At 45.9% G+C, this 17,127-nt stretch overlaps 1 protein-coding gene across 2 annotated transcripts in view; it reads right to left on the bottom strand.

Moving 5' to 3' along the window:
• CUX2 (cut like homeobox 2) overlaps window positions 1-17,127 on the bottom strand; it is a 382,795-nt gene that overhangs the window by 39,908 nt on the left and 325,760 nt on the right. For both annotated transcript variants that reach the window (XM_029620055.1, XM_029620054.1), the window contains exons 7-10: window positions 16,552-16,628; window positions 14,732-14,798; window positions 7,209-7,257; window positions 2,715-2,819 (exon numbers count right to left, since the gene is read on the bottom strand). In XM_029620055.1, the coding sequence (XP_029475915.1) occupies window positions 2,715-2,819; window positions 7,209-7,257; window positions 14,732-14,798; window positions 16,552-16,628 (298 nt within the window). The remainder of the gene's footprint in view (window positions 1-2,714; window positions 2,820-7,208; window positions 7,258-14,731; window positions 14,799-16,551; window positions 16,629-17,127) is intronic.

Genomic DNA, 17,127 nt, shown 5'->3' with positions numbered 1-17,127 from the left:
AGTCACACACAGACCCACCCTTAACTAATACAGATATAAGGGGCTACAAATTAGAAACAGAAACATGCAGATAAAACCAAAATAGAAAGCCTGAGAAACCACACTCTGGAAAGTGGAACTCTAGAGAGCAAAATAAAAAAATATAAGAAATATATGCGCGTTCCCAAAAATGGCACATTCCAATCACCAAAAACTTTAATTTTTTTTTACCTGTGTTGTCTGAACTTTTTATTTTTCTAATCAGTTGTCCTGGTCTATTTTTTCTACTTTCTCCTTGTCTGTCATTTCCTAATTCTTTTTCCAGGGTCTCTTTTCTACCTCCTCCTATCTTCTTCTCTTCCTCCCTGACACACAAATACATGCTCTCGCTTTCACATGCTCTCTTTTCTCACACACAGGCTCCCATTCTTATACATTGTCCCTTTTCTCTCACACAGGCTCTTACACACGCACATAGGCTCTCGCTCTCACAGGCTCCCAAACATATACAGTCTTTTACTCTCTCAAGCCCAGTATCCTGTTTTCAATAGTGGCTAATTCAGGTCATTAGTAACAGGCAAGACCCAAGAAGTAAATAGATCCCATGCTGCTATCATGCAGTGAAGCGTAATGGCCATTTCTTAAGGCTACTTGGTTAATAACAGTTTATTGTTTTCTCCTCCAGGAATGTGTCCAAACTTTTTTTAAACCCAGCTACACTAACTACTTTAACCACATTCTCTGGTAATGAATTCCAGAGCTTATCTGGGCACTGAGTGAAAAAGAATTTTCTCTGATTTGTTTTAAATGTGCTACTTACTAACTTCATGGAGTGCCCCATAGTCTTTGTATTTTTTGAAAAAGTAAATAACCAATTTACATTTACCCACTCTATTCTACTCATGATTTTATAGACTTCTATTAAATCCCGCCTCTGATATCTTTTCTCCAAGCTGAACAGACCCAACCTCTTTAGTCTTTCCTCGTAGGGGCGCCGTTCCATCCCTTTATCATTTTAGTCTCCCTTCTCTGTACCTTTTCCAATGTAACTATATCTTTTTTGAAATATAGTGGCCAGAAATGTATAACTGGGTTTTACATGTGTAAATGTACTTTATCGGGCGGATTTTAATAGCCCTGCTCGCGTAAATCCATCCGGATTTACGCGAGCAGGGCCTTGCGCACTGGTGCACCTATTTTCCATAGGCCGCTGGTGCGCGCAGAGCCCCAGGATGCGCGTAGGTCCCGGGGTTTTTGGAAGGGGGCGTGGCGCCGGCCCAGGGGCGTGGTCCAGGCCTTCGGACCAGCCCCCGGGTCGGAGCATGGCGCGCCAGCCGTCCGCTGGCGCACGTAGATTTACATCTGCTTCTCGCAGACGTAAATCTACGGACAAAGGTAAGGGGGGGGGCGTTTAGATAGGGCCGGGGGGGTGGGTTAGGTAGAGAAAGGGAGGGGAAGGTGAGGGGAGGGCGAAAGAGAGTTCCCTCCGAGGCCGCTCCGATTTCGGAGCGGCCTCGGAGGGAACGGAGACAAAATCGGCAGCCTTGCGCGCACCTTGCGCCTTGGCTAGGGACACTAGCGCGTCCCTAGCATCTTTTTTTTGACAGGAGCGGCGGCTGTCAGCGAGTTTGACAACCGATGCTCAATTTTGCCGGCGTCGGTTCTCAAACCCGCTGACAGCCACGAGTTCGGAAACTGGACGCCAGCAAAATTGAGTGTCCGGTTTTCAACCCGCAAGCCGCGGGCTGATTTTACTTTTTTTTTTTTACTTTTTATTATTTTGTTACTTTCGGGACCTCCGACTTAATATCGCCATGATATTAAGTCAGAGGGTGTACAGAAAAGCAGTTTTTACTGCTTTTCTGTGCACTTTCCCGGTGCCTGCCGAAATTAACGCCTACCTTTGGGTAGGCGCTAATTTCTGAAAGTAAAATGTGTGGCTTGCCTGCACATTTTACTTACTGAATCGCGCGGGAATAACTAATAGGGCCATCAACATGCATTTGCATGTTACAGGCGCTATTAGTTTCTGGGGGGTTGGCTGTGCATTTTCAATGCGCTATTACCTCTTACTGAATAAGGGGTAAAGCTAGCGCATCAAAAACGCGCATCCAAACACAGGTTAACAGTGCGCTCTGCTGGAGCGCACTGTTAACGTATCGGCCTGAAAGTTAGGAGCCTAAACTCTTTCAAAATTGACCTTCAAGCTTTCTGTTTTCATGTCATCTGATGATTTATTTTTAACAGGCTCAGACACAGTATTTGAACACTGGGAACCCTTCCACCTCTCAAAATAAGGACCCCTACACTCTAAATTGCTTCCTGAAGTAACCCTATTAAAATAAGGAATCCAAATACAACGTGGAAAAGACTGAAATAATAAAAACAATGCTGTATGGTATTAAGTTTTGCTGAGAATTCATGAATCCATGCTGTAAGAGAGACTAACTTTCCTCTCCAGTCAGGATCAGTGGCTTGGTCTTCATCAGCATTCCTGCACGTGGCATTCGGATAAAAACAAATCTATCAGCATGGTGCTGTGCCTGCCGCAAAAAGGCACCTGAATAAAATAAACATGCTCTCTTCCCACCACCCAGGGGTTAACTCAAAAAGCCTCTTAAAAGGACGAAAGCCTGGGCAGAAATTCCCCGCACGCCTGTGGTCTACTTAGTACGCGCACACAGCTAGGCCCACTAGGTCAGATACAGTACCCTCCACAGACTCGCAATCCTTACCTCAGTGGGGTCTTGTGGGGAGCAGCAGGCCAGTTTAATGGAACTATTTACAGTTGTTAGCTGCTCTCGGAGACTCTCAACCTCCCTTTGGGCAGCTTCAGCTCTCTGTGAAATACACACACACATACATATATATATTTATATAGATAGATAGATAGATATCTCAGAATAACTGCATTTTAGCAATGCGGAAAAGTTTTCCTAGTGCTATAACTTGTGTCTTTTGTGATGGCGTCCACTACCTCAACGTTCTGAGCACCAGGTCCCTAACCACCAGTACACTCTGAAAAAGTTGTCATTTTCTAGCTGCAGTAAATATTGAGCACTTCTGTCATCATGAGTTATTTATATAGCGCTATTAGCTGTACGCAGCACTGTACACAAACACATAAGAGACAGTCCTTGCTCCATGGAGCCAGCAATCTAGTCAAGACAGAAAGGCAAGGCAAACAATAGTGTTTGTGGAGTAGCAGGGTTTAAGATTTAAAGCAGCCTCATGGGGGGTGGGCGTTAATAGAGGAAATCAGGGCTCTGTCTCACTAACCATCTGTACAAGCAAAGCAGGAAGCAGAGTGGGTATGAAAAGCGTAGGAAGGCAGGGATCTAAGTAGCCCAAATGTGTTACCTCCTGGTCACTCAAGTATGGACAAGAAAAAGTAAACGCATTACACAGAGAATATGGAATCCTATAGGCGCCCATCAAGCTCATGTGGAACCTCTTGTCTTGCCACCCACTTCGAGTGACTCCTGTATTCAAAAAGGAGGAGAATAAATCCAAGAAGCAAATAAATTATATGCAGGAGAGGAAGCTGCAGGTTGCCAGTGTTGGTCAAAACCCATCATTCTGGTAGAAAACAATGTTTTGGATGCATTGTGCTCGCTGTCCTGGCTTTAGCAAAAATTATTGTTATGTCACAAAAATAACCGATAGATGAGGAGGTGGGGATGGCAGGGGGTCTTTATGGAAGGATACAGATTGCCCATATGCACAAACCTCTCTATGAAGTGGGGGGAGGGGCGGGGAAGAAAAACACAACAAGGGCTACCTTGTGACATTACCTAAGAACATAACAACTTAAGATGTGCCATCCCGGGTCAGACCAAAGGTCCCATCAAGCCCAGGATCCTGTTTCCAACAGTGGCTAATCCAAATCACAAGTACCTGGCAGGATCACAAAAGGCGACAGATTCCATGCTGCTTATCCCAGGGAAAAGCAGTGAATTTCCCCAACTCCACTTTAATAATGGTTTCTTCCAGTAACTTGTCCAAACCTTTTTTAAACCTAGCTTTTAACACATCCTCCAGCAAAGAAGTCCAGAGTTCTATTATGCATTGAGTAAAAAATATTTTCTCCTATTTGTCTTAAATGTATTACCTAGCAATAAATAACCAATTTGTGTTTTCCCATTCCACTCCACTCATTTCATAAACCTCTATCGTATGTCCCGTCAGTCTTCTCTTCTCTGAGTTAAAGAGCCCTAACCTCTTTAGCCTTTCCTCTTAGGGGAATCGTTCCATCCCCTTTATCATCTTGGTTGCCCTTCTCTGTACCTTTTCTAACTCTGCTATATCTTTCTTGAGATGTGGTGAGCAGAACTGCCCACAATACTCAAGATGAGGTCACATCATGGAGCGAATCAGAAGCATTATGATATTCTCTGTTTTATTCTCCATTCCTTTCCTAATAATCCCTAGCATTCTAGTTGCTTTCTTGGCTGCTGCCTCACACTAAGCAGAGGATTTCAAAACGTTATCCACAAAGTCACCTAAATCCTTTTACTGGTTGGTGACACAAACACACAAACACACTAAATAATATTCCCAAATAATTAACTTTGCCCCAATACTTTTAAAAAAGACAATGTCCCAAGCAAAAACTTACTGATTCCTTTCAGCCACCAGCAAGGTGATCCCCTCTTGTCAGTTCTTGTAATGGCTGCTCTAAGAAACAGTCATTTATTTCATCTAGAAACTTTACTTCCTTGGCAGGTCCTGATGTGACATTTACCCAGTCAATACTAGGGAAATTGAAGTCACCCATTATTAGTCTGTTGCTAATTTTGTTAGCATCCCTAATTTCTGTTAACATTTCATTGTCTGTCTGCTCATTCTCACATGGAATTTCTATCTATAAAGAATCTACATTGCATTTTGTTTCCTGTAGATCTTTTATCTTGTTTGACTCTATGCCCTCTTTAACATATAGCGCCACCCCTCCACCAATATGCTGCATCCTATCATTGCGATATAATTTGTATCCTGGTATGACAGTGGTTATCCTCCTTCCACATGTCTCTAAGATGCCAACTGTATCTACCTCTATATTCAGTGCTATACACACTAACTCTCCCATCTTATTTTTTAGAATTGTAGCATTTGTATACAGACATTCACAGAATGTTTTTCATTTGTATTAGTAACCTGCTTATCAGTTGACAGAGGTAATTTGGAATCTTTCTGCTCTGTCTGCTCCTTTCTTAAAGGCACCTGGGCTATTTTAGCATTTATTGCAACCTCTCTATCGGGATGTCCTAATTTCCCTGATTTTAGTATCCTTCAAAGATAAATCATGCCGAACCATTTACTTCTGAGTGATTGTCGACTTTCCCCCATCATCTAGTTTCTATGTCTCCTTTTTAAAAGTTAGTGCCAGCAGTCTGGTTAAGGTGGAGCCCAGCCTGTTGGAATAGGCTCTCCCTTCTCCAGAATGTTCCCCAGTTCCTAACAAGCCTAAAATCCTCTTCCCTGCACCATCATCTCATCTATGCATAGAGGCTGGAGTTTGGCCTGCCTCTGAGGTCCTGCGCATGGAACGGGAAGTATTTCTGGGAATGCAATCCTGGAGATTCTGGATTTCAATTTCTTACCTAAGAGCCTAATTTTTTTTAGAAGAGCTCTAAAGATATATTTTTTAAAAGTAGCTTATTATTAATCCATTTTATTGTTTATTTTATTTGAGTGCTGAATAATTTTTCTGTATTGTTATCCACCATGAACATGTTATTGGTAATATGGCAGGCTAGACGTTCTTGTAAATAAATAATATCCTCTAGAATCTCTCTTCTGCAAATTCCAACGTCACTGGTACCCACATGCACCATGACAGCCAGCTTCTCCCCAAAACTCTCTAAAATCTTATCTAGTTAGCTCGTCAGGTCCGCTACTTTTGCAGCAGGCAAGCAAGTTACCAAGTGATCCTCATGCCCACCAGCCATCCAGCTATCTACTTTCCTAATGATCGAATCACCCTCCTGGTCATGGACATCTGGAGACATATCCTCGGCCCAAGAGGATAACACATCACTTGGAAGGCAGGTCCTAGCTACAAGATCACTTCCTGCCACACTAGGGTGATGGTCTCCTGCCAGGTAACGTTGCTTCTCTAAAGCAGTAGAAGGGCTGCTAGACTGGAGGTGGGACCAATCCTATGTCCCTGAAGGTCTCCTCTATATAACTCTTGTCTGCCAGAGATCAGATCATTCTCTGAGAGCCAAAAGCTCTTTGCATCAATGCACACGTAGAACCTGTCAACAACAGGTAGATAATCATACATGTGACACTCGGTGCAAAAGACTGGGCAAAGCCCCCATCTCGCTACTGGGCTTCAGTCTGCATCTTAATTTGCTGAGTTGATCAAGTCTTAAAAGGCTGGTAAGGAGAGGGTATGTCTAATTTAAGGGTTGCTAAATGTGATTAGTGTTTTAAAATTTATTTATAGGTGTCTTTTAAAATCTATTTTCTTCTCCTCCATGAATCACAGGATAGAACTCGAAATATCTCCCAACAGCTCAGAAACCAATTGAATGCAATGAGATTTACTGTGAAACATGTCAAGGCACCATGTGACAAAACAGGTGCTAACACATGTTTCTGCTGTAGGGAGAGAGAGAGAGAGTGCTGGTAAAGTCACCTTGACCTGCTAATGCAACTGCTGTGCCTGCAAACTTCCCTTTCATGGCTGAAACAGTAACAGAAAAGAAGCAGAAACAGGAGTATTTAATTATCACTGACCAGCTCTCCAGTTACTTACTAAAAGCTTAACTGTTTCAGTTGGAGTTTTAAGATCGAGAATGTACCTTGGCTCTTCATGTACAGTATTTGCATATGTAAATACTCTATTTTACAGCTGTAACATCAATAACGCCAAAACTTACAGAGGAACATGGTGATATCAGCAGACTGGCATAAGGAAACGGAAGCTACATTCTATGTCCAAAAGCTTAATCTAACATAAAGATTGTTATTTGCAAAAAATTCAGAAGACAGCCCATGAAAAACTACTGTACTGTTCAGGGTTATCTGATCATAATAGACTCCCAAATGGTGCCTCCAGTCAACCGATTTTGTTTGGACTGTACTGCAGAACCCTTGGCATGCAAAGGCGGAGCGGAGCAAATTCGTTAAGCACCATGGGTAAATCACAGGACAGATGATGGAAATTTACTCATTTCATTCCTTTACAATAGTAGAGAATGCAAGGAACAGCTTCTCACCTGATTGGCCTTTTCAAGGTTCGTCATGATCATTTCCACTTCATCTGCCCTATATCGGCAAATCAAAAGAAAAAAAAACCACTTGTAAAGGCTTACAGCTGTCTTATTGTTTCATGAACATTTCATAATCTTATCTTTGGAGTTTGCCTCTTACTTTTAACTATTTGCATCTTACAACACTTTCTTCTTTTGCTTTTGGGATGAATGGCAGTCTAGGGTACACTTTATCTGCCACACCTGTGTTGGGATGCTACCAAGCAGAATCCCAGAGGATGCCACAAGGTGGCACTGTGACTTATGGGACATGAACGACAAAGATGGTATTGAGCAGAATACTGGAGGATGCCACAAGGTGGCACTCTGACTTGTGGGACATAAGGAAGAAATAAGGATAGAAAAAAAAACAGACTCAAGAATGAAGATCTAAAAGGGTGTTGCCTAGGATTCTTCCTCCAAAGAATAAATGATACAATAATTCCCTCCTGGTGCAGACTGATCAAAAGGGTTGCCAGCTGGCTCCAGATTTTCAGGACAGCTTGATCCAGTCCTGGTTTACTGCATGCAGGGACTTGTAACTCTGATTTCTATACTGCATTCCCTAAGAAGAGCAAGACTTCAAAGTCCCTGCATGCAGCTGGGTTAAACCAGGACTGGATCAGCCTGTCCTGAAAATCTGCAGTCGGGCGGCAACCCTAACCAGAAGAAAGGGTGCACTAATCTAGAAGGACAGAGCTAATAGACCCATCTAGGAATGCTGGGATAAAGGAAAAGAAGCAGGCCAAAGATTAATCTTACACACAATAAATACACAGCAGTTCAGGAAGTTGCAGACTTAATTCCTTTTATTTATCTGTGCTTAACAGAACATGATGAATTAACAATCCACAACAAATCAGTTCAAAAAAGTGTAAAAAAACATACCAAACATGGGATTGAAATGATTTGCCTCCCTTCTCCGCCACGACATGTCTCAGTGCATATGGAAGGCAGTTACAGCCACAATCAAAGGCAAAATTATTTACTGCACAACTATGTACAAATGGTATATCAAATTATCAAGGAACATCTGTTTTGGTATTATATGATTAAGTGTTCTTTCTCTGTTGCATAATGTGAATGAAAATTTTGTTGCAGTGTGTTAGCAAGACTGGCAAAACATTTGAACAGCTGTAGCGTTTGGCAGGCCTCGCCGCTGGTGCCTGCCAGAGGGGTGCAGGAGATGCTCCCGCCTCATAAAAATACATGGCAACCCACCAATGAAAATAACAACTGGAAATGGTAATTTAATGATGTGAAGCAGACATTCTATGACTTAAAAACCTCCTGCACTTGAAAGAAGAGTTTGCCTTCCCAAGTGCCCGCAGAACGTCGCGTGTGCTGAGATGTTCTGGCCCAAGGAATCCTCTAGTGCAGAAACCGATTATATTTATTTGGCCCTAATACCACAAAACAAGGCCTGCGCTGTAGAAATTGCCAATACGACTGGAAGCAAATTCTGTTGCGTTCAGCAGATCGAGCCGAGCAACCCAAGCGACTTGGCTAGGGAAGCGGCTCAATGAATATCAGCCCGAGGAAAGATGGGGCCGGCTGGTGTGTAGGAGCTTACCGTTGGTCAACAGCAGCTCGTGCGACTGGAAAACCCTGAAGGGAAACGCTGGAACTCCTTCTCCCAAGCCCCTTGGAGGCTTGACAGCCTGTCCGGAGACTGCCCACCCTATCCCCAGGGAGCGCTGTGCACATGGAGCAACAGCGTGTGGGTCTTTACCCGCGGGAAAAGTAGGAGGGGCTTCTGAAGAGGGGGGTGGGAGTTAATGTCCTGAAGAAAAAAAGCAGCTGAGATTCTCTCTGGGTAATTTGGAGAACGGGTACAAAGTCCGCAGGTAATTTGGCCACGGGGGTTGAAACAGCTAGCATATGTCAGCATTGTTACAAGGGCCCTGGTTACGCATACTCTGGAGCAGAGCTGCTTGCTTGGCCACGTGCAGCCATCAGCCAGCCTCCGCCAGTACCATTAATGCAAAAGCATTCAAGCGCACTTAGCAGATAAGAGCTGGCATTCCACTTCTGTGCTGTGCTATCGGATATCATAAGACTTGCCATAGTGGGTCAGACCAAGGGTCCATTGAGCCCAATATTCTGTTTCCAACAGTGGCCAATCCAGGTCACAAGTACCTGGCAGGATCCCAAGCAGCAGACAGATCCCATGCTGCTAACGCCCAGGGATAAGTAACAGCTTTCCCCAAGACTGTCTGGTTAATAACAGTTTACGGACTTCTCTTCCAGGAAACTGTCCAAACCCAGCTATGTTAACTGACTTTACCACATCCTCTGGCAATGAATTCCACGGCTTAATTGTGTGTGAAAAAAGAAAATTATTCCTTACCTGCTAATTTTCGTTCCTGTAGTACCATGCATCAGTCCAGACGGTGGGTTATGTCCCCCGTCCAGCAGATGGAGTCAGACAAAGCTTCGGAGGGTGCTGTCATATCAACCAGTACACCCTCCATAAATCCTCAGTATAGAGAATATCAAAGCCAGAATAATAACATAAGGAGGATGGATCAAGTGCACTAAACAGAATAAACGAAGGCAACTGGTGCCACAAATTTAAACTTGCAACAAGAACTGTCGAATGGCCTCAAAGAGCGGAGGCAAAAACATCAAGAACCAGAGAAAATAAATCAGAAGAACAGATCGAGCAGGAGTACCCCAGAATCCTAACATTAACCGGGAGGGCGTCTGGACTGATCCATGGTACTACAGGAACGAAAATTAGCAGGTAAGGAATAATTTTCTTTTCCCTATAAGTACCAGGATCAGTCCAGACGGTGGGATGTACCAAAGCTTCCCTAAACTGGGTGGGCCTCTGAAAGCCCTGCTCGAATGACCCTGTCGCCAAAATATCCTGCGGTTTGCAACTGCAGATGTAGATGATAATGTTGCGCGAAGGTGTGCAGAGACTTCCAAGTCGCCGCTCTGCAGATTTCCTGAGAGGAAACGAACAGTGATTCAGCCCAGGATGTTGCCTGAGAACGGAGAGAATGGGCCTTGATACCCAACGGAGGAGTCCGACCCGCTCCAATGTACGCTGCCACTATGGCCTCCTTGAGCCATCTAGCAGTCATTGTCTTCGTGGCCTGAGTCCCCTTCCTTGGTCCCGACCAAAGAACAAACAAGTGGTCCGAGACCCTGAACTCGTTGGTGACCTCCAAGTAGCGGATTAAGCTGCGCTTGACGTCCAGGAGCCGTAGAGATCTTGACTCATCGGCTGTGAATGACGGGAGCTCCACCCGGGAGATTCACGTGAAAAGTTGAAACCATCTTAGGAAGAAAGGAAGGAACTGTACGCAAGGATACCCCGGCGTCTGTAAAGCGAAGGTAGGGTTCCCTGCATGAGAGTGATTGTAGTTCTGAGACAAGGTGTGCAGAGCAAATGGCCACCAGGAAGACTGTCTTCAGGGTGAGATCCTTGATGGTGGCGTTACGCAGGGGCTCAAAGGGAGGCCCTACCAGAATCTTAAGCACCAGATTAAGACTCCAAGAAGGACATGGATCCTGGACCAGAGGCCGTAGATGCTTCGCCCCTTTGAGGAAGCAGGTGATGTCCGGATGAGAAGAGAGAGTGCTGTCTGCTCGACTGAAGGAACGAACCCAACGCAGAAACTTGGACTCGTAGTGAGTTGTAGGCCAGTCCCTTCTCCAGGCCGTCCTGTAGGAACGCAAGGATCTGAGGGACCGAGGCCCTTCTGGTATGTGTGTCGTGGGCGGTACACCAAGATTCAAAAACCTTCCAGACCCTCATGTAGGCGACCGAAGTCGAGGTCTTCCAAGCTTTGAGGAGGGTCGCGACTACTGCGGCAGGGTATCCTATGCGCTGAAGCCGCCGCCTTTCAAAAGCCATGCCGCAAGACAGAAGCGTTCTGCCTGGTCGAAAGATACCGGTCCTTGGTGGAGCAGATGAGGAAGATGGCCCAGACGTAGAGGGCCGTCCACTGCGAGGTTGAGGAGGTCCGCGAACCAAGGACGTCGTGGCCATTCCGGGACCACCAGAATGACGGGACCTGATGGCGCTCTATCCTCCGTAGTACCTTGCCCACTAGAGGCCATGGAGGAAAAATGTACAGCAGAAGATGATTCGGCCATGGGAGGACCAGAGCGTCTACGCCTTCTGCGCCGTGCTCCCGCCTGTGGCTGAAAAATCGTGATGCCTTGGCATTGTGGTATGTCGCCATGAGATCCAGACGGGGTGTCCCCCAGCGACGAATGAGGAGTTGCATCGCCTCATTGGAAAGGGACCACTCTCCCGGGTCCAGTCTCTGTCGACTCAAGTAGTCCACCTGAATGTTGTCTATGCTTGCGATGTGGGAGGCTGCCAGGCGCGTAAGATACCTCTCTGCCCACGACATCAGATGTGCTGTTTCGAGAGACACGTGTCGACTCCTCACTCTGCCCTGTCAGTTGATGTAAGCTACTGGTGGTTGCGTTGTCCGACAGGATCCTTACTGCTTGGTTTCGCACGAGGGGCAGGAAGTGTATGAGCGCCAGACGTACTGCTCTTGTTTCCAGGCGATTTATCAGCCAGGCTGCTTGTGTCTTTGTCCACTGCCCCTGCACAGAGCTCCTTTGGTACACTGCCCCCCAGCCGGTCAGGCTGGCGTCGGTGGTGATCACCACCCACTCCGGGATCTCGAGGAGAGTGCCTTGTGCAAGATTCCGTGGATCTAGCCACCAGCGCAAGCTGGTTCTGGCCAGATGAGGGAGAGGGAGAATGAGCTGGTAGTCCTGAGAGACCGGTTTCCAGCGAGAGAGCAGTGCCCCTTGTAAGGGACGCAGATGTGCGAACGCTCATGGTACAAGATCGATAGTGGAAGCCATGGAACCCAAGATCTGTAGATAATCCCAGGATGCGGGCATAGGAAGCGCGGCGAAGCACTGGATCTGCTCCCGGAGCGATTGCGCTTTGTCCGGTCATAGGAAGGCCTTGCCCTGGGCTGTGTCGAAGTGTGCCCCCAAGAAATCCAAGGACTGCGAAGGGATGAGACTGCTCTTGGCGAAGTTCATGACCCAGCCAAGTGACTGTAGTAGTTGAACGACCCGGGTGACCACCGCCTGCCCCTGAGAGAAAGTCTTTGCCCGAATGAGCCAGTCGTCCAGGTAGGGATGAAGCAGGATCCCCTCCCGTCTGAGGCTGGCGCCACCAGCATCCCCCACCCTGCAAATCTGAAAGCGAAACGGGAGAAAATTGACAAGAAAAGCCCAAAACAACCACTTACCCCACCAGGGGAGGAAGGAGAGAAGAAGAGGTGAGCAGGCAGTGCTCCTTGCAAGCCACAGAAATGCTCTTACCAGGTCTGAACTTTCCTGTCACTAACTTAAAAGATCTCTTTTTTTTTTTTAAACAACTTGATCCAACCTTAAATAGGCAAAGTGAGAAATTAATAAGCCGGAGGAAATATCCTCCAGACAGGGGAAGCACCAGGTTCCCCTACTCCTATCTGCTGGAGTCAGAAAGATACTGAGGATTTATGGAGGGCGCACTGGTTAATATGGCAGCACCCTCCGAAGCTTTGTCTGACTCCATCTGCTGGACGGGGGACATAACCCACCGTCTGGACTGATCCTGGTATCTACAGGGAAAGAATGTTCTCCCATTTGTTTTAAATGTGCTACTTGCTAATTTCATGGAGAGCCCCCTAGTCTGCATTTTTTGAAAGAGTAAATAACTGATTCACATTTCCCTGTTCAAGTCCTCTCATGATCTTAAAGACCTCTATCATATCCCCCCTCAGCTGTCTTTTCTCCAAGCTGAACAGTCCTAACCTCTTCAGCCTTTCCTCATAGGGGAGCTGTTCCATACCCTTTATCATTTTGGTTGCCCTTCTCTGTACCTTCTCCATCGCAACTATATCTTTATTGAGATGCGGTGACCAGAATTGCACACACTACTCTGGATTTGGTCTCACCATGGAGCAATACAGCAGTATTTGACCACCTGTTCAGTCTGGGATGTAGAAGTGTGCACATTGCACTAATTTAATAACAGTGACAATATTTGTGGTAGAAAGGAAGGAAAATATTTCCAGATAATAACATTAAGCTGTAACGCAGAAGCAGTCCACACAGTTTGTTCTGACTGCAACCTGATCAGTTGGCTCCATATGTTTTCTATAATGCTATTTAGCCACTAATGGGCCCTTTAGTTAATGTGCATTATACCTCAGTATATGTTTATTTACACATATTTGTATTCTGCACCTTATGCACGGAAGTTCCCCAGGAAAAAGGGTAAAGTAGAAAACAGCTTTTTTTCCCCTCACACTGTCAAATAAATCCTGTGATTCCTCTAAGGGCACGGAGATGTAACTGGAAAGAACCAAAGAAAAGACAACAGCTGTTCCTGGGGTGAAAGTGGGTCTGCAAATATGTATGTAGTAGCGTATACCACATGCAATGCTCTGCCATCTCTGCCCATTACTGGACAACACGGCCTTTGCAACTGCTGTTCAAGCTATGTTAATCTCACACCTGGACTACTCTAAAGGTCTGTATGCAGGAATCCTCAGCATCCTGAACTGCCGCCCTCAGCTTGTGGAAAACACTGCTGCCCGCCTGAATGCACACATTTAACAAAATGACTCCACTCCTGAAGAGCCTGCACTTCCTGCCAACACTTTACTGCACCAACTTCAAGATCCTGACCCTGGGCCTACAAATCCTTTAAAGGTCTGACCCTATCCTACCTCAGCCCTTCTGAGCACTATGATCAATGTCTCAGGCCTGCCCTGTGATACCATCCCCAAGGTCTAGACATCTCAGAAAACACCAGAAAAAGGACCTTCTCAGGCTCTGCCCTGACCCTCCAGAACTCCCTTTCTGCATATATGCCCCAGACTTCTTTACTTTCAGGAAAACTGTGAAAACCTAGATGTTCGAGACAGCTTTTGGCGCTAGCCAACTCTAAAGCTTCTACAACTACCCCACAGACCACTGCCATGTCAATCCGGGATCGGCCTGCTGAAACCCCTCCCATTCCTCACAAGATACCAATCTAATCACTTCTCCTCAGCTGCCTCCCCCTCCTGACCCCACAAATAGGAAGCTGCAATGAGTTCTTCTTGCGAAATGCTCACGGAATCCCAACGCATGGTCAACTTCTTAATGGCTAACTGTACCCAAATCTTCTTGTTTTTGATGAAATTGTATCCGAATCTCTGATTACCTGATGTAACTCGCTTTGAACTCTTTTTGCTGGGAAAGCATGTCATAAGTAAATGACGACTTGACTTGGTGAAGGGAGAAAATTGTACCTTACAGGCAGGTTTCTAGGATTTTAATTTTTCTTAATTGCAGGGCTTAAAACAGCAAGAGGTTATTTTGGGGATCACATCTCCTCTTGCCTTTCACTGGCAAACACAAAATGAGTGAAGGTGAAACAAAGGCAGATGATAAAAGGAACTTTTCAGGCTTTAACTCTAAGCATCATTTTTTTGGTTCTGTTGGACGGAGCAAGCATAATCACTTACTTCGAAGCTGCCTCCTCATCATATTTACATCGCAGGTCGAGCAGCTCGGTCCGCGTCGTCTTTAAAGCTGAGCGACAGAAAAATGAGCAGAGTGAGTACCGTCCTGTCCTCCGAGCAAGGTTCATGTCTGACTCACAAAGCATCGTCCCTGTTGCAAGGGCCGTCCGTACCCACGGGGCAGTGGCCGATCTCCCCCATCCGCTCTCAGCTGTCAGTCCACTTTCTTTCTGAGTTTTAAAAGTCACATCTATATTGCCTTAATTTTCATTTACGCATTTTAAATTAAAAAACAAATCTCTCTCTCTCTGTAATGTATGCAATGACCTTGTGTGTACGGAGCATGTCAAGATGACTCAGGGAGTTGCTTCAGTTTGCTATAAAAAGCTGTGCGTTGTGGCACTTGCAGGAAATAACTTTTACATCCAGAGTCATTTTCTCTGAGATTTGGGACTTGGTGGGAAACCGAGACCTTGTACTCCATTCTCAGTAGTGCACCAGCCTCCTGCTGAAGAGGAAACAAAAGGGAATTCTAGAGCAGGCAGTCGTGACAGCAAGCTGCAAATGTTTCTTCATGGAAATAGTGGATGGAGGCCAGAACAGTACTGGAATCAAAGGAAGCCCGGAATAAGCTGAGAGCGTCCTTAGCGGTAAGGAAGCGAGAGGTAAAGTTAGAGATCAAATAAGGTCCAGGGGTACCCTAACAGAGAGGGAAAATGGAGAAGACGAGCTGGGCCTTGCCTATTCTGGGTTTCTAAATCAAGTTTATGCAGGGCTTGCATGGTCCTCCACTGGCTTCCAGATGTGTTCTGTAAAGGTTAAAGGTCTGTCCAGGGCTGTGCACTAAGTCCCAGCAATTTCAGAGAAAATAACTTTAAATGAGTTCATATAAGGCAAACAAGTGAAACCAGAAAAATCGTCAATACCTTTGTAGCTTTTTCAATCTGAGTGAAGATTTTAATGCTGTGGCCCGTAACTAATGCTTCAGCAGAAAGCGATGCTCTGGGTGCTTACCTTGGCAAGGCATTACAGCAAGGGAAATGATTATTACTATTGGGTTAAACGTAAGTCATCTTGTTATACTTCTGAGGGTTCCAAACCCGCTGAGGCCTATGGATTCTGGGCACTGCTTCTTACTATTCTGACCAATCAGAATGTAGGATTCCCGACCCAAACTTTGAGAGCATGCTTATAAAAACTTACATTACAATTCAGCTTTTATTTATTTTTTTATGAAACCAAGTGGCTGTTGGGGGATATTTTATTTATCCACTAAAGTTGGCGAATTCCCTGTGAAGCCCCACGACTGAGCCCCGCAAGAGAAGCGATGGCAGCAGAAGCGGGAGCTGCTCCTCCCAGGTTGCCTCAACCCTCCGAGAGACAGAGATCAACACTGGAAAGAGGGTGGGTGCAGTCCATGAGCTCTCTCTTCTGAGCCCCCTGGCTGAGATGCCACTCAGTATCAGCTAGGACTGTGATGGGACACGGGTACCTGCGCACTAGGAAGTGTAATTACTTGTTTATGTATTTAATTTATATTCTGCCTGTCAGGCACTTCAAAGCAGGCTGCATGCAGGTAGATCCTGTCCCCAGGGGGCTCACAATCTAAGTTGGTACCTGAGGCAATGGAAGGTATTGTGGCTTGCCCAAGGTCTTCGCTGGTTTGCAGCTCCCTGCTCTAATCGCTAGGCTACTCCTCCACTCCAATGAGATCACTGCGTCATTTTGCAGGATCGAGCAGATGCCTGACATCTCATTTAACTGGAATAGGCAAAGCCAAGGAGGAGGGAGAGGGGAGTTTCTGATACCAAATCTTCAAATACCTGAATGCAGGATTTTGATCTTCTCTTCAGCTTCCCCTAGTCTAGCAGCCAATGTGATCTGTGCTTCCTGCAGACCCCTAGGAAGAGAAACGTATAAATTGTTAAGTTTTCCGTTTACACTGGGTGTGAAGCCAGTCCCACTCCAGAAAAGGTAATTAATGACTGGAGCCACAAGGAGCAGGCAATCGTGCCTTAGGATTTTCTCTGGTGCCACCACACAAGAGCTGGTGACTTCAGCGCCCGCAGGATTTTGCACGGCTCTCAGAAGCTGGGCCAGTTATTGTAAGTGGAGAGTCTGATTTGCTGGACCCTTACAACTGGCTTCTCTTACTTCCTGCTATCACAAGACAGGAGAGATGGAGGGAGTGTAACAGCCTCTCACTAAGCTCTGTCACTCTACGCAGAGGCTGACAGTACACAGGGCCCAGCAAACTAAAGAGTTCCTCCCTTTTTGTGTCTGTAGGAGCTCGTCTGGCCCAGGGGGGCCTCTACCCTAAACAAACTGCTGCCTGTCCTGAGGAACATTTCCAAGTGAACTCTGTGTCTCCAGCTTCCGAGAGTCCCCCTCATCAGCTG

The sequence above is a fragment of the Rhinatrema bivittatum genome, chromosome 11 (assembly GCF_901001135.1).
Source record: "Rhinatrema bivittatum chromosome 11, aRhiBiv1.1, whole genome shotgun sequence".
Lineage (NCBI taxonomy): Eukaryota > Metazoa > Chordata > Amphibia > Gymnophiona > Rhinatrematidae > Rhinatrema > Rhinatrema bivittatum.
The sequence above is the reverse complement of the archived record's forward strand: the minus strand, read 5'-3'. Positions and strand labels throughout refer to the sequence as shown.